At 31.7% G+C, this 23,957-nt stretch overlaps 2 protein-coding genes across 2 annotated transcripts; both read left to right on the top strand.

Annotated features, from left to right (window-relative positions):
- The first annotated feature begins 3,577 nt into the window (after positions 1–3,577).
- Positions 3,578–6,480, top strand: LOC116118901 (stearoyl-[acyl-carrier-protein] 9-desaturase, chloroplastic-like). The gene is made up of 3 exons (XM_031404853.1): positions 3,578–3,634; positions 4,881–5,358; positions 5,926–6,480. The coding sequence occupies exons 2-3, from the start codon at positions 4,921–4,923 to the stop codon at positions 6,478–6,480; spliced, it is 993 nt and encodes a 330-aa protein (XP_031260713.1). The 5' UTR covers positions 3,578–3,634; positions 4,881–4,920.
- A 15,026-nt stretch (positions 6,481–21,506) lies between these two features.
- LOC116118900 (stearoyl-[acyl-carrier-protein] 9-desaturase, chloroplastic-like) lies at positions 21,507–23,043 on the top strand. Its single transcript, XM_031404852.1, has 3 exons — positions 21,507–21,584; positions 21,764–22,241; positions 22,363–23,043. Exons 1-3 carry the CDS (start codon positions 21,523–21,525, stop codon positions 22,915–22,917), a joined length of 1,095 nt encoding a protein of 364 aa, XP_031260712.1. The 5' UTR covers positions 21,507–21,522; the 3' UTR covers positions 22,918–23,043.
- The last annotated feature ends 914 nt before the right edge of the window (positions 23,044–23,957 follow it).

Here is a 23,957-nt window from a genome sequence, read left to right as displayed (position 1 = left end):
GAATAAGCAAGTTTGATATGCTATTTGAAAATACAAAGAAAATCACAATAGATAGCTGTACCAGTAGTGTGCAGCTATCTTTTGATATTTTCAAAAGAGGGTTTTTGATCTTTTTGTTGGAGTCGAATTAATATTAAACACATGGGTTAGAAAGTATAAAAAAATCTTATAAAGTATTTTTTTTTTTTTTTTTATGTTTTTACAGGATTTTAATAATTTTAAGGGAGGTATGTAATAATATTTTCTGATAATTATGGATGCATTTAATAATAATTAAATCTTAAAGAGTGTTTAAATATCCAATCCCAATCTCCTAAAAATGCATCCAAACATGGNTTTTTACAGGATTTTAATAATTTTAAGGGAGGTATGTAATAATATTTTCTGATAATTATGGATGCATTTAATAATAATTAAATCTTAAAGAGTGTTTAAATATCCAATCCCAATCTCCTAAAAATGCATCCAAACATGGGATTGGACTATCACCCGTAGTCCCACACAACCTCATAGAGTGAGTGAAATAAACCCCTTTACACAAACGTGTTTCGTGAAAATGTTAAAATTCTTTTAGGCGGAACGACTTACACCTATCCAAGATTTAAAAAAATAACAGATTGGTACTTAAAAGGTTTCAAAAAGATAAATAGGTACATTTTGATGGGAAAAAGACTAGAATGCCCTTTGAGAAATATTAGTTTATTTTTTTAATTATTTTTAGACCCCTTAAGTTTATTAATTCCACAAATACCCCTAGAAAAAAGTTTAAAAATTAATAAAAACACCCCCACCCACCCATACTTGTCAGATTCTCGCGGCCACCACCGGTGGTAGCTGGAATCTGTCACAACAGTCTGCCCCACCACCGAAAATGGCCGATAGTTCACCGGCTGAAAAAGGCCAGATTTGAAGTGAGAAGGCCAGATCTGGCCTTTTCCGTCCAGATCCACTGTAGATCTGGTCGGAAAAGGCCAGATCGGTGAATTACTTGCCATTTATGGTGGTGGCCACTGGAATCTGGCAAGTATGGGTGAGTGGGGGTGTTTTTGTTAATTTTTAAACTTTTTTCTAGGGGTATTTGATGGAATTAATAAACTTAAGGGGACTAAAAGTAATTAAAAAAATAGACTAATATTTCTCAAAGGGCATTCTAGTCTTTTCCCTACTGAAAGGTACCTGTTTATCTTTTTGAAACCTTTTGGGTAGCAATATGTCGTTTCTCCAAACCTTGGGTAGGTGTAAGTCGTTTCCCCAATTCTTTTATTATATATTCAAATTAGAAAACATAAATTTAAAATGCGTGTATCACAATGCCAATTAATCAAATCTTTGATTTGCAGATTTTTTAATAATCCCAAGGAGGGTAAATAAAATAAATATATGCGTGTGATTATAAAAAATTATATATGCTTGATTAAGTAAAATTTATATGTTTATGTGTTTTTTAAGAAATTAATTTAAAATTTAAAGCAAGAAAATCGATATACAAGATTGGTCAAGGTTAAAAATTAGGTTGATATTACTACAATCAGTTTGATATTGCTGTAACTTCTTGAATAATTGTAATCAATTGATGTTATTACGACCAATTTGATATTATTGTGACTTCTAAGCAATCACAATTAGTTGTGCTCATAAACGAGGAATAAGCATTAATGGATCGATTTTAATTGCTCGATATCCATTACCAAATGGTCTTAAGAATTAATTTTACTCTTCGTTTTAATTCTTGTACCATAAAATTCCCTATATTTTTCTAATTTACTATTTTAGCCTATCAAAATTTACCGAAACCCTTTGAATTTACGTTCTAGTACCTGATATGTATAACTTATGGAAAGATTGCATTTATGTAGAGATCAACCTTATACCATAATCGGAAGCATTTGCCTACTTCCATTAGAGATGGCAATGGGCCCGACATTTTCGGGTACCCGGCCTGGCCCGGCCCGAAAGGGGCGGGCTTTACCCGAGGTTGGCGGGCTTGGGCTTGGGCCTGGGCTTGATTTTAAGGCCCGACCTCAGGTACGGGCCGGGCATGGGTATATCTTTAGGCCCGGCCCGAAAATTTTAGTATTAATTTTACTAATTTACCCTTATACTATATATTTAATTACAATATTATCTTATATATATATCCATTTTTCCCAAACCCTAACCTCAATTTTCATCCCATATTAAAGGTTTAACATGTTAAAATTGCCTTTAAATGAGTTAGATGGGTTTAGTTCAACTTATTAAAGTGGATTTCACCATAACATATTATGCACAGCTGAAAAGTTAGTATAATCAGATATTATGGAGTTTTAATTGCTCACTTATTGCTTAAATTATTTGTGGAAATAGCTTCAATTATTTAAAAAACCATTTCTAAAATTAAAAATATAAAAAATTTGAAATTTATTAATATTTAAAAATAAACATTATTAAAAGGCGGGCTTGGGCCGGGCCTGCGGTTATAAAAAAACCCGGGCCGGGCTTGGGCTTTGCCTATCATACCCGTAGCGGCTCGGGCCTGTGTCATGAGGCCGGGCTTGGGTCTGGGCCAGGGGTACCCGGTCCCAGCCCGGCCCATTGCCATCACTAACTTCCATACCCCCTTTTTGTCAATTACTTAACCCTTGTAATTCTCAGTAAATAATTTATATTAGTACTTCAATTTATTTTAATTTTGATTGATCAAGAGATAATTATAGCACGTAGTTACGGATACCTCATTAAAAAAAAAAAAAATTAGATTTGAATTGAAAGTGGAAAATCTCATTCATAGCACAACATAAACATTTTTAACATTATCTCTTGTATGAACTTTTACATTATAGTTGAACATACTTCGATAACATATTATATTATTTATTATATATTTAAAAAAAAAATTCACAATTTTTGTGAAAAGTATTACACAGTTATTTTCGATTACATTTTTATTTTTTAACAAAACGGTTATTTTTAATACATTTTGAAAATATTACGAGTTTTTCACTTACAAAACCAGAGTAACATTACCCTATCAAAATCCTATCATAGCGAAAACATTACCTTTATAAAGACTTTTACATCATACTCGACCCGTCGAGATGGTGTAATGATACCTCACAACATATGTATTTTTTATTATTTACAAATTTTTAAAGAAAATTTTTTATAAGCATTTTAACTTTACTTTCTTTAAACTCTTTCATCATGGTCAAATGGTTGAGATAACATAATGTTATCTCTTATATAGATTCTTACATCATGGTCCAATAGTCTGATGGAGTAACGTTACCTTAATAATATATATTATTTATTTTATTATAAAGTAAAAATAAAAATCAATTAAATATATTTTTATTAAAAAAAAATAGTTATTTTTATTTTATTTATAAAAAAGTTCCCTATCGGCTATATTTGCCTCTTGCCACTGTCTCTCTCTCACGTTCAACTCACCTCTTCTGTGGGGAAAATTTGCAAGCTGCTTACATTCCAAATACGCTCCAAACCCATCAATCTTTTTTATCAATCAATCCTTCAATGGCTCTGGCTCTCTCCTTTCACCGCCCAATCTCCACAAAGTTCTTCCTTGCTCACCCTCAAATGGCCGGTCTCAGATCTCCCAAGTTCTCCATGGCTTCACTCTTCGCTCTAACTCCAAGTCAGTCCTCTTCATTTCATTCCCTTTTTCTTTTTCTTTCGTTCTGTTTTCTCTCTCTAGTTTGCATTTTCATGTTTTTCAGCGATTTTGGATCAGGGTTTTTTTTTTTTCACCCTCTAATTTTGCTTCTCAATGTGTTCTCTTCATCTGGGTCGGTTTTGCTTGTTGTTTAAGCCTTGGATACATTGCCGTTTTGTACTTGTTTGGTTTGGTATTTTTAGTGAAGTTTTCATCTTGTTGCTTAATTTTTTATCAAATTTTTAATTTTTATCAAATAAGAATAATCTTGAAAAATATTTATTTGTTTTTTCATAAATATGATTGTTGTCTAACATGTGAATCTAATAAATTATAGACTTTTGATTGGCATTAATTATCTTGTGATTCAAGATAGGGATATTATCATAAATAAATATTTCTGAAGAAGTTTAATCAACCAAATAAGTTCTTTCTTGTAAAAGCTTCATGCTCATAAATGCATGGACCCAAAATATAAGGAAATGAGTCGTGACAGTAACTTAATAATTTAAATTAGAGGGAAAAAAAAATGATCAAGGATAACTATGCTTAAAGAGAGAAAAATATTTGAGATCTTGAAGGTGCCATCCATATGAATTAAATTGTCCTACAAATATATATACTCTAATTAATGATCACCAAGAAAATCTTGTATCGATGTGATGTTTTCTAACATGACATTTAAACTAAAACCTCTAACTCTACATACCGAATTTTTTTTTTTTTTTTTTTTTTACATGGATAATATTTCGGTTACTGTTGGATCATAATCCAAGAATCGCTAAGCCATCGGTAGCATTAGCAGGTAACTTAACCTAATCCATAAATAGAGAAGAGAGCAAAGAAGAACTTGCACATCACAATTTTATTTTTGCCAACAAACCAGAAGGCAATTCATCATGTGTAGCTTTCAATTTATTCCTTCGCATGCAACTTTCCCAAAAATGACAACAAATACTCGAAGCTTTTCCAAGTTTTTCATGGCTTCCACCCAGCTCTATTCTGGTTCTAAGTGAGTTCATCTCTAGTTTATTTTAATTTTTTTTTTAAAAAAAATATTATTTGTGGGACTTATTGCATGCAAGTATTTAATATTTTAACCTGTTTTATTCTTCTTCGTCACATAAAAATAAAATTATTTTTAAAAGCGCTTGATTGTATCAGGACTCTCTCCTAACATGAGTTTTTATACCGATTAATTTTATCCTTTCTTAATTTCCAATTTTAGCGAGGCAAAAGAGCTGAAGAAGCTCTCCTGTGCCAGTTCCATGGCCCCGGAAAAGGTTGAATTATTCAAATCCATTGAGGATTGGGCAAGAGATAGCATTTTGCCTCTACTAAAACCAGTTGAAAAATCCTGGCAGCCTGGAGATCTTCTACCGGATTCGGGGTCAGACGGATTCATAGAACAAATCAATGAAATAAGGGAGAGAACAAAGGAAATTCCTGACGATTGTTTGGTTGCTTTAGTTGGTAATATGATCACAGAAGAAGCCCTTCCAACGTATCAGTCGAGAATCAATGCCATTGAAATTTATCATGATGAAACAGGCACTGACAACAATCCATGGGCGATTTGGAGTAGAGCTTGGAGTGCTGAAGAGAATCGCCATGGAGATCTTCTCAATAAATATCTTTATCTTTCAGGAAGAATTGACATCAAACAAGTTGAGAAAACTATTCAGCATTTGATTGCCTCAGGAATGGTAAGAGATCCATGCAAACCATCAGTAATGCAAAGGCATTAGTCATTCTCTAATGCAGATGTCATGATTATTATTATTATTTTAAAATAGTTTTCTCGTGCAAGAAACTTGATCTAGGTATTCTTTACTTTTAGATAATGATAATTTTTGCGTAAAAATAGTTTTTTTTTTTTTTAAAAAAAAATCCTCATTAACTTTCTTTTTTCTAAAATATAGTTTAAATTTGTTCTTAATCGTAATTCGAGTACGATTTTTTTTTTAATTAAAATAGTTTCTCGTGCAAGGAACTTGATTCAGTTTTTTTTTCGTACTAGAGAACGTTTAGTGCATACATATCACTATTACAAAATCACATAAAAGAATAAGTTTGAAATAAAGCATCTTAATTAAAAATGTCTTTATTAACTTTTTATCATTACTAAGAAATATAATTGAAATTCGTCTTTTAAGTAGTGTATCTGATTATATAAAAGTTTATAACAACTTTCAGAATTTTAATTAAATATATAAGAGTTTCAATGTTATTGTCTTTCAGGAATTCTCATTTTTCATATTTCTTTCTAACAGGATTTTGGCACTGGAGACAACCCTTACCATTGGACAATTTACACATCATTTCAAGAGAGAGCAACATTCATTTCTCATGGCAACACAGCCAAGCTTGCCATGAAACATGGAGACTCAAAGCTAGCTCAAATTTGTGGTACAATAGCTGCCGATGAGAAGCGCCACGAAACCGCTTATAGCAGGATCGTCGGGAAGCTATTTGAGCTCGATCCTAGCGAAGCAATGGTGGCATTTGCTGACATGCTTAAAATTAAAATCACGATGCCAGGCCATTTGATGTACGACGGTCAGGATGTGCATTTGTTCGATCACTACTCTAATGTCGCTATGCGAATTGGGGTATACACAACCTCTGATTATATTAGTGTTTTGGAACATTTGATGGGTTTTTGGAATGTCAAGAAACTTGAGGGGCTTTCGAGCGAAGGAAAAATTGCTCAAGATTATGTCTGTGAGTTGCCTGAAAGGTTGAGAAAAATAGAGGAGAGAGCTCGAGCTAGGGCTATCAAAGCACCTGCAATTCCATTCAGCTGGGTTTATGATAGAGAAGTGTAGCTAATTAATTAAGAGCTGGATAAAGGTAAATGAAATCACCATAGTAATGCTCGCGTTTGCACTCCCTAGAGAGTTTTACAATCCGAATAATGTGATATAAGTTTTATGATATATAATATAACAATAACTGTTGGTCTAATAATATCTATATGATTATGTTATCAAGTCGTTATAAACCATAAAGTTTGTCCTGATTAATGTTATATATTATGATATTATGTATAATGATAAATATTAGTAGATAAATATTAGTCTGATTATTGTTATTATTATTATTATCATCATCGGAAAATGCGTATGAAGTTTTTAATACACAAGTCATGATATAAATAATAAGTAAAATTTCTCTATAATCATAATTATGAGATCAAACTAATTTTATTATTATGAAAAGTGGAATTGTGCAAAACCAAGGAACCTGAACTGGTGTTGCCAGTTTAATCTGGTATCCCAACCAGTGTTGCCATTTTAATTGGATACTTGAATATTAGGGTATTCCTTGGTTTTTAGGGTACTCGGAAATCCAGGTATCTGAATATTCCGATTGGTTTTCGATTACCCGATTTATGACCCAAATTTCAAATGTTTAATTAAACTTTTAAAGGGTAGAATCGTAATTTTATTTTTCCTTCTCCAAACTTCTGCAGTTCTGTTTCTGACTTTCTTCTTCGTCTTATTATCCGCCATTTGACCATTTCTCTTTCATTATTTAATTTTACCACCGACCCTTTTCTTTTTCTTCTTCTTCCCCCTTTTGCTTTTCTGATTCTTTTTTGTCGTCTCGATTTCTTCTTCTCCCTTTGCTTTTCTCATTCTTTCTAGTCTTCTCCGTTTCTTCTCCTCTACCACTTTTCTCTTTCCTTTTTCATCGTCTCCTCTTCCAGATCTTAATAATATGCAAGACCAAGAAACATAATCTTAATATCCGGTAAGTAAACCCACATGCATGAGACAACATCACTAATTGAACTCCTATCTCTTTTTAACTCAACTCAACTCAACATAACACAGAGTCACACTTTACAAAGGCAGCGGCAAGACTATTAGAAACAATAATATACATCTGCTACCCACACAAAATAGCAAAGACGGAATCTGCAGGAAGAGTTGAAGAAGAAGACGCAAACTGGAGAGAAATTTGTGGTTAAATTAATTTGAGGCTTTTGTCATGAGTCAAAGTGTCAAGTGAAAAAGGAAAAATTGTTTTACTTTTTATTTTATTTTATTTTTTTAATAAAACTGAGTTTTGGGTACCCGGTTGTATTTTTAATAAGACACGATTCCCGAACCAAAAATTTGGGTATTTGATGAGTTATTACTCGAAACCGATTTGAATTTTCAAGTATCCGAAAAATCCGATTTGGTTTTATTTGGTTAGCATGTTCGGTTCCGGTAGTGGGTAATTTTGCACAACTCTATTTGAGAGAAGGCTAATGAGAGATTGAATTTGAGAGAAAGTTAGGAATTTCACGATTTGGGGCAAAATGAGAAGGGAAAAGGGTTTTTTTTTTAACAAACAGGTACCCGCGGGTGGATCCACCTACCTGCTGGCAAAATGGGTCGGGTCGGGTACGGGCCGAGAAAAAAAAGGGTCAAATGTTAAAGACCCGTGCCCTATATTTTTTACCTAGGTTTAGTAGGGGTGTTAAAAAAAATGCAAAAACCGAACCGAACCGTTAACTGAATCAGTGACCGAACCAAAAAAACAGTTCGGTTACGGTTCAAAGAATTTAAAAAACTGGATTTTAGGTTTGGTTTTCTATTCGGGTAAAAAAGAAAACCGATTTTTTAGACCGGTTCTATATATATATTAGTTATTTTGTTGTTTTATTAAGGACGTTTTATTACGGACTTTTATTTTTGTTTAATTTCAGATTTTTATTTGTATCAATTTTTAATGTATTGTTAGTTGTGGTCAATGGATATGTATGAGTGTTTAATTTTTATTTGGATATGTATTTGTTGGTGTTTATAGTTTAATTTAGGAAAATTTTTAAAAAAAAAAGTTTTATCCAATAAAAATGGGAAAACTGGTTCAAAACTAATTAACCGATCTTTTCAAAGCGGTTAACTGGTTTTTCGGTTAGCTTTCCCCCAAAACCAATCGGTTTCGATTCAAGAATTTTCCTGAACTGGAAAACCGATTCAGTTCAAGAAAGTGTTTAATCGATTCGGTTAATCGCTTTTGAACACTCCTAAGATTTAGGGTCGACCCGTGGGTCTAGACCCGATTTGCCAAGTCTAGTGTTGTGTCATATTAAAAGTCTAAAATATTGCTTTCTCTTTAATGTTTTTCTTTCAATATAAATTATATAAAGTTATTACTTACCTACAAATTTAAAGATGTGGTAATAACTTTAAAGTATAAATTATTATTCTAAACAACTTTTGATAAATATTTTATTTCATCTTATACTTTTAATGCAACATAATATACATTTTTTTGCAATATATATTACTATGTGATGGAAAATTCCTTAAGACAGGACCTAAACAAGTTATAATTTATTATAATATGAAATTTATTCTTATTTATAACTGGCCCAATTTGGAACCAAAATTGTTTATAAATACATAGAAGTTATTCCTATCTAGAGTATAATTATATAGAGGTTTTGCTATAATATAACAGAGTTAATTATGATAAATTTGTTTTAAAATTTTGTGTTACAATAATTTGACCCAAATTTTAAATTAAATACCAATAAGACTTTTGAAATAAGTGATTGGGCAAGATTGATTAACAAATTATTAGAATTTAATAATTAAAGTTAATTGATCGAAAATCATATTATAAGATATTAATTTTTTTTTATGTTATCTTTAAATATGTTTATAAGAAATTAATTTAAAAATTATTATTATTATTTTATGTACATTGATGAAGTTACAAGTGTGCTACATGAATAATCCTAATCCTTGCACCTATAAATATCCCTATGATGGAAAATGAAAAAAAATAAAAAAATAAATAGGATTTCTCATTTTCACAAAAAATCTTTTCAATTTATGAAACTTTAACTGAATAATTATTAAAAATTGTTAGTCTTAGGCTACACACAAACGTCTTTTATCAATACATGCGATGCATTTACAGAAGCTTAGAGTGAGTTAATTCGCCTTTAGATAACTTCAAACAACAACACTTCTCAAATCAGCAACAACTGCTCTTTAAATTGACTAAATCGGCAACGACAACAACAACTCACAATGATCACAAACAACTTCACAGCAACAACACAAGATAAATTAAGGCTGATATCAATTATGTCCAAGCGTAAAGGCTACGCCACCAGCTTTGGAAGATCAGTAACAACACCCAAGTAACACGCACAACATAAGATAGCATAAATGATAAAAACCTAACAATCCATGACTTAAAGGCTATGCCACTGGCCAATAAAAAAAGACATAACAAATTACAAATTACAAATTAAAGATAGATATCAATGAACTCCACAACGTAAAAGCTAAGCTACCACCTATGGATATCAGTAACAAACCAACATCTCCAAGATGTAAAGGCAAAGCCACCGATCAAGGAAGAACCACCACCAAATCTTGGTTGGAATTTGGATAAAGGATAAGAGTGAACAACTCTCACTAAAGCTCTCACATTTTTTTTTTTTATTTTTTTTTTTCAAAAATTCAATCTCCTCGGGTTGAAGAGAATTTGTGCTCAAATCCACAAATTGGACAACTTTCAGATATGGAGATATATTACCTATATTGAAAGTGGTCAAAATTCCTCCAAGATCACCATGCAACTTAAACTCCTTATACACCTTATTAAGCACTAGTTGTCATTTTTTTCTTACCTTGATACTTCCTTTTTCTTCCCTCATGGTTACAATTAAAACTAGGGCTACATCATGTTTTTGGCTAATTTTCTTAATTTCAATTCCCCTCAAAGTTTTATTTTCTTTCTTGTGTTTTGCCGTAATTGTGGTTTTATGTGTTTGGGAAGGACCTAAAGGTGCTAGGGTGATGGTTTTACTTTCAAACTCAAATGAACATGTATTCTCCCTACAATCATGTGTAACACTTCTACCAAATCTCCAAGGCCTATCTAACAACAAGGGACATGCATCCACCAGTACAACACCACAAAGCACTTCATTCACATGATTTTTACCAATGGAAAAAGAAATTAGAACTCGTTTGGTGATTTGTAGTGTACTACCATTACTTAACCATTGAAACTCGTAAGGTTGGACATGAGATAAAGTAGGTGGCCTCAATCTCTCTCATTGATCTTCATTTAGGCAGATTGGTGCATGCAAAACTCTCCCAAACACAAGAAAATTCCCATAGTCGGATTCCTCCACAATCTCATTTTCATGTTCGGTCTCAACATTTTTATCTTCACTTTCTTCATCTTGCAAAGTCTGCTCCATCTCCTCAATGTTGATTTCAACAAGCATAGAAAACCATCCCACTTTCAACTGGCTGATTTGGTTTGGGTTCACTTGAGGAAGGAGAGGTTCTCAGCAAAGAGAAAGAGCAAGCCTGCACCTAGAGCCGACGGTCTTTTTGAAGTCCTTGAAAGGATTGGAGACAATGCATATAAGATTAATCTCCCAAGTGAGTTTGGTGGAGTATCTGCTACATTCAACATTGGGGACATGTCTTCATACTTGGAGGATCACCAACTTGTGGATTTGATGTCAAATCCTGTCCAATTCGGGGAGGATGATGCAAATAAGCCCATCATGTATGCCAAGAACACTTGTAACAATTCACCTCATGAGGATGAAGCTTGTGATATTTCAACCCATTGGAATCAAGCCTTTAGTGATGCCTCGGCCCAAGGAAGCAAGATGGCCCAAGGTGGAGTTTGTTTCTCTGAGACCAATCTAGCCCGATTTGTGCATTTTAATCCTTTACTTGGGATCAATCTCATCACATGGGATAATACTCATATGGAGTAGTTTGGGTGGCAAAAGACGAGTCCAAGGAGAGATTATTTGGCCATGTGGAAGCATTAAATGTATGGGAGACAAGAAAGAGTAATGTTACATTTACACCACCCATTACATCATTTTCATTACACCATCACCATTTTACTAATAATTATTTTATTATATTATTAAAAATTCAAAATAATTAAAAATTTGTGTGGATGTGGGATATGTCACATCATGGTGTAATGAAAATGGTATAATGGGTGATGTAAATGTAGCATTACTCGACAAGAAAACATAGGGCTGCCACACTCTTTCCCAATTTGGCATAGACAAGGTTGAAAGATTGGGCGGCTCATTGTCCCTTACCCGAAGAGGAAAGTCACATGATTCTTTAATTTCTCTTAGGATTGACTTCTTTTATTTTATATTATTCCTTGTTGTATTTCTCTTGGTTATTTGAACACTTTTGAATTTCAAAATCTCCCTAGGCAGCCACATAATATCAAAATCTTCCTAGGCCGTCACATGTATAGTTGTTATTACCTAGGGTTGCTTTATGCCACATGGATGGCTTAGATCTTTTGTAATTAGGGCAACTTTTGTAAGGCCTTATATAAGGTCTAAATTTTCCATGTAAAACTCAGATTTGATGAATAAAAATTGGTTGCTTTCAAGAGTATTGTTCTCCGTTATCCAACTTTTGCTAAGGGTTGATGGTGGATCTCTTTGGCTAGTGGTGTAACCTTTAGGCTTTTGATTTTATTAGCATTTATCTTCTTTTTCATGTTATTTGTTGTTGTTTACTCACCTCTATTGGTTGGCCGAGATTGTGCATGGTGAAGGAAGCTTTGGCCAAAAGTTCTTAGAGTTGTTTTGTGTAATTGCGACTTGGCTTGACATTATCTCACTGTAATTCATCACATACAGTTCAACATGTCACTTAGTTGGGAAGACCCAAAATCTATCAAAGAGTAATGTTATACATGCAATATTTTTATGCAACATTTCTCATACAACATTATGTGGCAAAAGATGATTGGGTGAAAGTTTAATTTATTAAACTTTCACCCAATCATCTTTTGCCACATAATGTTGTATGTGTAGTATTATTCTCTATCAAAATGTATTTAATTAGTTTTGATGAGCTATAATGGAGATGCATACCACAATATTAATTTTTTGTATTTCCAAAAAGAAAAGAAAAAAAAAAAAACGTTTGTGCTTTTTTTGAAGAAATAAAATGAAATTATTTTCTCCAGAAAATTGTTGTCATATATATTTTTCAAATTTGGGAATTATATGGGAAATTATAACGATGTCATTTAAATATATCTATAAACATATTTAAAATGATATCAAATACATAATCATTGTCTACTTCTCACATATGATTTAATCACATATAAATTGTAACAGACTCATGATTTTTTCATTTTATTTTTTTAAGTGGACGCCTTGAGAAATTTAATATTTAAATGAGTCAATGACTTAATCATACTGATGTACGATAAAATAGCAAAAATCCCTTTGAGGTTCCCAAAATACAAAAATCCCCATGCTACTAAGGTTTAGGTGTTAAATAAATGGTAAATGGGTAATTTAGTAATGTTCATTAATCATAACAATATACAGTTTAACAGCTCACTAATAATTCATTAATGGCGAATGGATTCTTATTATTTTGGAAAACTCAGAGGGATTAATGCTATTATTCACAGTAAAAAGTTCATCGTTTAAAATTTATAATAAAATATGATAACAAATATATATATATATATAAAGTGATAATAATGATTACTTTTTTGAAAGATTCTTTGATTTTTTTTTTTTCATGTAAAAATAATTAAGATGTGAATTAATTAGTTTTATGGAGAGAAATTAATGAACAATAAAAAAAAAAAAAAAAGGATAGAAAATTGAATTATAATTATGAATGAGTATACTAAAGTTCAGTATTTACAATTTATGACAAATTTAAAGTATTAGAAATAAAAAAAATTAAAAATTGATAGTAATTTTATGTCAATAAACTCGATATTTAAATACATATAAAGATGATAGAGAATTTAATAATTAAAAGAAGAAGAAGAAGAAGAAGAAGCTGAAAATTAGTGTTTGATAGGGTTTTCATTTTGTCAATTCCTGCATTGAAATGGACAAAATTCGTTCGGTTTTTCTTTTTCTAAAAAATTTAACCCAAGAAAGGATGAAACTGTTGGGATAAAAAAAAGATATGGACTACATTTTTATTATAAAAAGTTAATATTTTGAATAAACAATTACATATTTTCTTTCTTTTTTTTATATTTTTTCTCTCCTAAAACAAATTTTTAATTCAAATTAAGATTTTTAACACAAAATCGCAAACAAAAAGCAACCTCTATCCTATAACATACTTGAATATAAACAAGTTCTTCGAGATTAATTTAATATTTTTAATCTTTTTTCTTTTTGTGTTTTTAAATAACTATGTTGAATACGTTTTCATTTTTACCTTTTTTTAAATGTTTTCAATATTTGAATAATAAATATACATAATAAATATTTAAATAATATATATAAACAAATTCCTCCTGAGATTTTAGAAACAACGTAAATCCCCCTATCATTAGTGAGTCGCTAGAATTTATAATGACAAGTTGATGGACATTTACCTCCTTGCTCATCTGTCATTTATTTTAACACCAGAAATTTAATAGTAGGGGGTTTCTATCATTACTATAACTATATTAGAATTTTTGTTATTTAATTATATCTAAGGAGATTATTTCCATTAACCAATAAGATAATAAAAAAGTTTGAATATTTACTTATATATATGTAGTAATGTATCACTCTGAATATTTTAAATATTGTAGTTCATTTTACAATAATATTTACAAAGTTGAGATCTTAAGTAACGTGTCACTTGATTTGGAAATAACACCTTAATTCTAGGATGATTTGAAATCAATATACAATTGAGATTCCAACTTTGGTTTGTAGCATGACCTGAGAATATATTTCGTTTTATTACAAAGGACATGGACAACCCTCTCCCAAGTATTTTAAAAAGACGACAATGACCTTTCTTGGATTTTTGTTAATAAAAAATGAATACAAGCATATTAGGAATTAATAAAACAATAGAAATAAACAAAGATATCATGTTATATGTTCGTATACATGAGGTTATAATACGCAAATCATAAAATCCTTAAAAGTTAATACGAATTAGGTTTAGAAGAGCGTGTTTGATAGTATCTTAGTACCAAATCATATATATGTTTTCTTTAAGTAATTTAAAATTTAGAGAGGCAAGGAACTATAAAATGCCAAATCCATGGCCTTGGAGAGGGTTGAATTATTTAAATCCATGGAGGGTTGGGCAAAAGATTAGCATTTTACGTGTAATATTACACCAACAATCCTTTCTCACAACCTTGATGTGGCAGTTTGTTAGCTTGCAATTAATTAGTGAGATCATGTGGGACTCGTTGTGAACTGACCAATTGTCAGCTACCACTTCAGGGTTGTGAAAGATGGTTGTTGACGTAATATTATTCGCATTTTACCTCTATCAAAACCAGTTGAAAAATCTTGGCAACTAGGAGATCTTCTTCCGAATTCGGCGTTGGACGGATTCATAGAATAAATTAATGAATTGAGGGACAGAACAAAGGAAATTCCTGACCATTACTTGGTTGATATAGTTGGTAATACGATTACAAAAGAAGCCTGTCTGACTTATCAGCCAAGAATCAAATAATTACTTTAACATCCAAATATTTTTTATGACGAGAAGAGAAATAAAGTTGGAAATAATTTATCTCTTAATGAAAAAATAAATAAATTTAAGCACTTAATAAATAGGAGAAGAGATTTTATTGAAATGTCTTTGAGGGTTTTTATGCAAAGTTGAATGAATCAGAATGGTTTTGGTGAAAATAAAACATGTGAGAGGGATTTTAGAAGATTGGAAGGCTCTAGTCATGCCTCATAAATACTTGAAACTGAAATCAGGAAGATCGTAAAAACGTGGAAAGAGTGGAAATATTGGATAAATCAAAGAAAATAAGGTAGACGCGATAAAAATGTGAAATTTGAAACTATATCTTTGTAGGTATTTTAATACATGGGAAAAATAAGAAATCTGGAAAAATCACATTCTATGAAGTTGTAACGTCCCTAGAGGTATTATGGTCATTTTCAGATTTTGGTCTCTAGAGGGTAAATTGTAATTTTTCTGACCAGACCAATAGACAATAGTGTTTTATGACCAAAATGATTTCTGAGAGTTTTTTGAAATTTTAAAAGTATTTTTTCTCTTGGGTTTTTGTAAAAAAGGCTATCACACCTATTAAATTGAAATGTCCGATTAGGTATCGCCAAGCGGGTCTAATTCAAATTATAGGCCCATTTGAATCCTCTAATTCAAAGAATGTTATAGGCTTTTCATTGACATTTTATTGGGCTTACATTCAGAAAATGTCATATCATGGGTTTTATTCAAGAATAATAGTACACTTACAAAATCCTCACACAAAGATATGTGTACAAAATGATGTGTCATACTAGAAATGAGAGCATGAATTTGTAAAGTAAACTTTTTAACTAAAGTCAAATTCACTATCCCAATCATAGTATGACACATCACTTTGTACATATATCTTTGTATGAAAACTTTGTAAGTGTAATATTATTCTTTATTCAATGTCGTAAGAGGCAGTCATTTGAGCCTAAAGTGGAGTTTTGGAGCTTTTTTCGCAGCGTCTACCCTAATTGGGTCTTGATTGTAGCATTGGGCCTCCATGACTAAAGTGGCCATCAACACTTATGTTGCACCACTTGATTGTTAACATACTAATCACTATATTAATTATTATTGAATTTAACATACCAATCACCATACTAAACATGTTTATTCTTTTTTTGAAAAGAAAAATTAAAAAAAAATATTTTCCAATTTTTGGAATTATATATCCATACATTAATTAATATATATCCATTTGCTTGCTTTTATTTTTAAATTCATTTCCTAAAAAAGTATTTAAAAAAAAAAAACAAGATATGGAGGGTCTCCTTCTACTAGAACTCAACATACATTAATTAATCAATAATCAACCAATATATATATATTCACACACTAAAAAAAAAAATGATATGGACAGGGGGTAGCCGAAACTCATTCTAAGGGGGTCAGGATTAATTAAACTTAATAATAAATTGAAATAAATTTAATAAATAATATACTGAGTATAAGTTATATAAAAATATGAGTATTTATTTTAATGCTCTTTATAATAATATTTATGATTATATTTGACGATAGGGATAAATTTATAATACTTTAATGAGTGATGATATATTCCACTTGAGGTACGTGTTAAGATTGTGTATTAGTTAAAAGTTTATTGTTTCAACTTTAATTGAGTTGTATGTTGAGTTGGTTGAATTGTTGCCTTGAAATTGGTTGAGTTTTGATGAAGTTGGAAATTCATCTTCGCCGGGGCGAAGAATAAGCTTCGCCGCGCGGCGAGGAGGAGGAGTTGCACTCCGGTAGGTTCTGCCCTGTTTCGCCGAGGCGACGAAAAATGCTTCGCCGCAGCGACGAGCCTAAGAAAGTTTCTTGAGTTTTCTAGAGAATTCTTCTTTGGGACACAATGACCATTCTACCCCTAATTAGTAGGAAAAGTGGGGAGTAAAATGAAAGGAATAGTATAGTAGAGAGTTGGATGTGTTGAGTTGTGAGAAGTGTAGATCAAAGGATATAGATGGAATTTCGTAAAAATTGCACAAGGAACAAAATGGGAATGATTGCTTATAATATGAACATAAAAAGGTGTTAAGGTAGAGAAACCCTTTATTTCTTCATTCCACCGCCTCTTCCATTGCCATTTTCTCTCAATTTCTCCATCCATTCTTCCAAGATTTCAAGGGATTAAGAGGGGTTTTGAGTAGAGATTTCATCTAAAGGATCCTAAGGTAAGGATTCATGCTTTAGATTGAGTTTTTATAATTGTAGTGAAGTCTTATTAGGTTGTTGCTGTCCTTGTGGTTGTTTTGAGGTAAAGAGGAGACAAGACCACACAAGGAAGGAAAAGTGCTAAAGAAGTCATTTGCACAAGGTAAGTAAATCCAACCAACTTGAGTTTTAAACAAGCTTTTTGTGTAGAGATGTATGCATGATCAGTATGTAGTATGATTTATGAGAAAATTGAGTTGAGATGAGTAGCTATTTTTGTAGTTTGGATTGATCCCATATATGAGAAGTGTTTTAATGTGTAATGAGAATGGAGTTTGAGATGAAGTTTGAGAGATGTAGTGAAACCTTTTGGGAGTGCTTTTCTTGACAGGGATTATGAGTATTTGAGGGAGTTTTCCCATTTTGGATGGCTAGAAAAATGAAGTTTAGTAGTAATTTTAGTAGAGTATTTTATGCATATGAGTTGTTTGATGAAATGCCTAAGTGAAATCTGCCCTGTCACTGCCGTAACTTTCAAGTGATTTTGGGTAGATTACGGTTTGAACTGGGCTGAGATCAAAACATAGAATTTGTAGCCCTGTTTCTAAGCTTTGAAACGAGACCAGAACCGTAACAATCAGAGGTGTATAACGAAAGTTATGGTCTTTTAGTGTGACCTGTGCAGAATAAACGGTTTGAGGAAATCTTGTAGTTGGCATTTCATTAGTGCATTAGTGAGCATGAGCTAGTTCTACACAATTGTTTATGCACTAAGCAGTAGATGTAGCTTGAGATATAGTGGAGAATGTGAGTATAAGCTACTTTAAGAGTTAAGAGAAAGAGAATAGAGTAGGTTGTGCGATGGGGAACCCTGAGGTAATGGGTTAGAGTATTCCCGCAGTACGCCGCATTGAGAGAGCGGCATGAGTATCAGATAGAGAAGTGGTGTAGCCCGTGAGAGTGCATGCGGATGAGGGCTATACCGAGAGACCGAGAGAGAGAGATTATAGACTCACATGGCCAAGGGTTCCGAATCCATGCATAACCAAGTCTGATCGGCTAGAATGAGTAGAGGTCACGTAGAGTGGGAGCGGAGTCCCGGCCGTGCCCCGGTAAGATGGGGTCGTGATTTATGAAAGAGTTATGAGAAAAAGTTCTAAGAGAAAGAGCAAGAAAGAAGTACCCAAAGAGAAATTGAAGAGAAGTTGTAAGGAAAGAATTAGAGAGAGAGTTAAGGGGATAGCAGTAGGGATTTACTACTGGCATTATTTTTAGTGCTCACCCCGTTGTTTTCCTATGTTTTGCAGGACCTAGGTGAGGACACTGTCGGATGGATGTCGGCGTTCGAGAAGGAGTGGTTACACTGTCCCTTATGTTTTTGATGACTTTTGTATATGTTATACATTTTGTGTAAAAATGTATATGTTTGTAAAAAATATATATATACGTTTAATAAAAGAAAATTTTGGGCCCAATTTCTTGATTTTATTTTATATATATTTCATTATAAGCTTTTGAGTAGTAGTGGCTATTACAGTGTAAAACAAAATTAAGAAAATTTATTAATAAACAAGTTATTAAGTCAACATAAATAATAACACCTTCAAATTAAACTATTATAAAATTTCTACTAATAAAATATTCAAAGATTTATCTGGCTTTTACCTCATTGCAATGAGATGAATCCAACATAACACTACTTAAATAGATGAATTATGATAATGATCTTACCTTGCAACCTTATTTATTAAATTCTAATAATTTCTTAATTAATTAATCATGCCAGTAAGATCACTTATTTTAAAACTCTCACAGATATTTTCAATTAAAAATTCAATTATTTTGATCATTTGATGTACTTCGGTATATTGAAACAAAACTTGCAAAGGCATGAACATGTATTTTAGAAGATAAGAAATCAAACAAGTTAACATTGCTTGTAGATTCAGAAATTATATTATAGTTAAATTTCATGGACCAAATATATATATATATAAAAATTAATCTTTGTTGACGGACAAAATTAATATTGCTATTAGTTGAAGTTACATTTACTAGGAAACGAAGACAAATTAATAAGTGTACAAATTATAAGAAAATTAAAAGAAAATAAAAAAAATCATACTCAAATAATTTTATCTAATAAAATGCTGGCACATGTTTAAAAGCTTTAAAAGAAAATAAATATTTAAAAAACTAAAAAGAAAAAAGGAAAGTTGTTGGCTTTCTTTAAGGCCAGCGATGTAGTCGGTAAGGGGCCAATGTCGTTGGTCAAGATCTGACCCAACCTGTTTAGATCGAAGCTATCGTTTTAGAGTGGCCTCGATCTTGCCATGGCCAAATCGAGGCCACGCCAAAGCTAGGATGGTGCGGCCTTAATCTGGCTAGGACGCCAAAACTATTTTGATTTTATATTTTAATTTTTTAAAATTAAAAATAAAAATGGTTGTCCTTTCCTTTATATAAAATTTTTTGTCATTTTTTTTAATTTTAAAATAAATTCAGAAAATGGTTGACTATTGGACATGATATCCATGAGACTTCTAAAATATGTGATCTACTGGGCATGATTAAAAAATCTATTACAACTTGATAGTAATCAATGTAAGATCATTATCTTAATAATTAATAAGTACTTTAAGAAATGAATTTAACATTAAATTGCAGCAAGAAAATGGAGATCTAGATATAGAATATTCTATATTGGGAATATAATATTTCTGGAAAAAGAAAAAAAGAATAAGCAAGTTTGATATGCTATTTGTAAATAGAAAAAAAATCGTAGTGTGTATAATATATAAATTTTCTTTGGCTATAAATTACAATACAAAACTGTACTAGTAGTGTACAACTATCTTTTTCTATTTTTATGATGGGTTTGCTTCATCATGCCCGAGAGTTTGATTAATATTAAATACACGCAAAGTTAAGAAAGTACCAAACAACATTTATAAGAGGATGAAATTAAATATTTTTAGAGGAGTCGATTAAACATTTAACACATCACGGTTCAAAAAAGAGGATTTTTGATATTTTTGTTGGAGTCAAATTAATATTAAACACAGTTTAAAAAGTATTACATGTTTAATTATTTATTCAACAGTAAAATTATTTTAATGTCTCTAAAATTTATTAAACACTCGAAAATGTATACTTATTTGTTGATGCTTGATTTTAACACCAACACTTCACACGTGTAAAATGTTAAGAAATCACACGTGAACTGATTATATCAAGTGGGCGAGATACTGTAAGCACAGTAACATGCAAAGACATAAATATAAAGTTGATAAGATAGTTTTCATAGCAGTTCAGATGCTTAAAGCGAATCCTACACCAACTATGTTTGATTTTTATAAAGTGATTTCTTATTGCTAGACAAGCTTACAAAAGGTTACGAACTGTGATATGAGATTACTAGTATTTGGTGTTCTTAGAGAATGTCAAGCCAATCTCTTTCTAATAGTGTGTCTTTGCTATTTTTTTTGTTGAATACGTGAATGTCTGATCTCGATTTTGTAAGGGGAAGCTGTCTATCTATACCCATTTAGCTCAAGGTGATGATTACATTTTTGCAAGTGGCCTACTGCTATGAAGATCCCTCCTGACTTCCCATTCGTTGAGAACTTAAAAAATATCCTTAAATTAAATAAAGCTTGGACATGTGTGCAAACCAAATTCACTCAGGCATGATAGTTTGGGTCTTTGACAGCTATATTCCTTTTGCTTGTGGAGACGTGTCACGTTCTGGACGGTGGAATGATTTCTTGAATCTGATTGATACATGAAGACATCACCATAGGTTAGTCCTTATTTTAGGGATAACATTATTAATCATTGCCTTCATGTAAAGATAAACCTTAAACTAAAATTGAGAGTATTTTTACTATTAGTGTTAGATTAATAATTGTGTCAAAGATATCGTAATCTAATTCTTCTTGACAAACACCATTTTAGTAACCTTTCCTTAAATTAGAAATTTAACATGCGTGTATTTAGAAATTTAACATGCGTGTATCTAATGTCAATTAATCGAATCTTTGATTTGCAGTTTTTTTTATAATCCCAAGGAAGGCATTGACCCACCCTGGCCAATAAAGCAATAATAGCTCCAACTTATGCTATATATACATAGAAATTGCAAGGGTTCTCATTCACACAGAAGCAGAGGCTTCGTTTGATTTCCAAAAGATGGCAACCACTCTTAGCTTTTCCAAGTTTTCAATGGCTTCAACCGTCTACCCTGGTTCTAAGTAAGCTTATTAATGACTATTTTTATTTATTTACTTGTATTAATCCTGTCTTTGGTATTATTAATATTTTAGATAATCAAGTTTATTTTATCATAATATATGTTGCACTTACCTAGTTGAGATCTACAGTAATGTGATACTTGACTCAGCATTACTCACTTTCTTAATTTCCATTTCAGAGAGGTAAAAGAGGTCAAGAAACTATCCTATGCCAATTCCATGGCCCCGGAAAAGGTTGAAATATTCAAATCCATGGAGGGTTGGGCAAGAGACAGCATTTTGCCCCTACTAAAACCTGTTGAAAAATCATGGCAACCTACAGACATGCTTCCGGATTCGGAGTCGGACGGATTCATTGAACAGATCATTGAATTGAGGGAGAGAACAAAGGAAATTCCTGACGATTGCTTGGTTTCTTTAGTTGGTAACATGATCACAGAAGAAGCTCTTCCAACGTATCAGTCAAGAATCAATGGCACTGAAATATATCATGATGAAAGCGGCATAGACGACACTCCATGGGCGATTTGGACTAGAGCTTGGAGCTCCGAAGAGAATCGCCATGGAGATCTTCTCAATAAGTATCTCTATCTTTCAGGAAGAATTGACATGAAACAAGTTGAGAAGACTATTCAGTATTTAATTGGTACAGGAATGGTAAGATCCTCTTACAGACATCCTACTCTGGTCTGATTTGTTATTTTACTAAGAATAGTTAAGAATATCCTAAATAATTTGTCATTGTTGAATTCTGATTTTTCATATTTTTCCCAAACAGAACTTTGGCTTTGGAGAAAACCCTTACCATTTGTCAATTTATACATCATTTCAAGAAAGAGCAACATTCATATCTCATGGCAACACAGCTAGACTTGCCATGCAACATGGAGACTCAACCCTTGCTAAAATCTGTGGCACGATCGCAGCCGATGAAAAGCGCCATGAAACCGCTTATAGCAGGATTGTCGGGAAGCTATTTGAGGTTGATCCTGATGGTACAATGGTGGCGTTTGCCGATATGTTGAAATATAGGATCGCAATGCCTGGCCAATTGATGTTCGACGGTCAGGATATGAATCTGTTCGATCACTATTCTAATGTTGCTACGCGACTTGGAGTCTACACGGCCACGGATTATATTAATATTTTGGAACATTTAGTGAGTTTTTGGAATGTTGAGAAACTTGTAGGGCTCACAAGTGAAGCACAAATGGCCCAACAGTTTGTTTGTGCATTGCCAAATAGGTTGAGGAAGATGGAGGAGAGAGCTCGAGCTAGGGCTGTCCAAGCAGCTGCTGTTCCATTCAGTTGGCTTTCCAATAGAGAAGTTTAGCTGAAGAAGTATCGTTTATACAAGGGAAATGAAGACGACCGACCAACAAAATCCTTTGAATAATAATCTTACACCTGTCTTCTAAAATTACATGCCTCTTTTAATCCATCTTATAAGTTATATAAGATGAACTTTTACGTCTGTCTAATAGTAAAAATAAGTCATATATGTTAAAAATCGAAAAATTATACTCGCCAAATGCATATTTGTACGGACTTTTTCAAGTGATAAAAATAAGTCATACATGTCAAAAATTGAAAGATTATGTGGTAATTTTGCTTTACTCTTTTTCTTTCAAGGATTTTTTTTTTTTTTTTTTTTTTTTTTTTTTTTGTAATGAAACTTGGCAAATGAGCTTTGGTGATGAATTTTACTACTGTAAAGCAATAGATATGTTCAAAATGAAATAAAATTAATATATACTTGATTAAAATGTCATATAAACATGTTTATTCTTTTTTTAGATAAGAAAAATCAAAATACTATTTCATAAAATTTTACATAAAAATACTTTCCAAATTTTTAAAATATATACCCTTTTCTTGCTTTTAATTTTATATTCATTTCTCAAAAACACATTAAAAAGGGATATTATTTGAGGGTACATAAAGTTTACCGAATTATTTTCGAGGACACATATTTCAAAAATATCAATTAGAGGACACTTAACAGTGTTTGACCATGCTATTTAATTGTCTGACCACAAAATAACATAAATATCCCGAAAATTTAAAAACAAATAAAAAAAATTAAATACAAAAAACTGTAAAACTAAAAAAAGTAATGGAATTAAAAATATTTTTATTCAAATAATTTGTTTGTTTAATTTTGTTTTCAAATTTTAGGGTATTTGTGTGATTTTGTGATTGTACAATTAAGTATAACAATCAAACACCGTTACGTGTCTTTTTTATTGATATTTCTGAAAGTTGCATCCTCTGATAGATAATTCCGTAAACTTATATACGCTCAAAGATAATATCCCTATTAAGAAAGAAAAGAATGATATCAAGGGCTTCCTCTTGGTCTACAACTCACAA

Source organism: Pistacia vera, unplaced genomic scaffold (genome assembly GCF_008641045.1).
Source record: "Pistacia vera cultivar Batoury unplaced genomic scaffold, PisVer_v2 Contig863, whole genome shotgun sequence".
NCBI lineage: Eukaryota > Viridiplantae > Streptophyta > Magnoliopsida > Sapindales > Anacardiaceae > Pistacia > Pistacia vera.
This window is presented reverse-complemented; position numbering and strand designations above follow the sequence as displayed.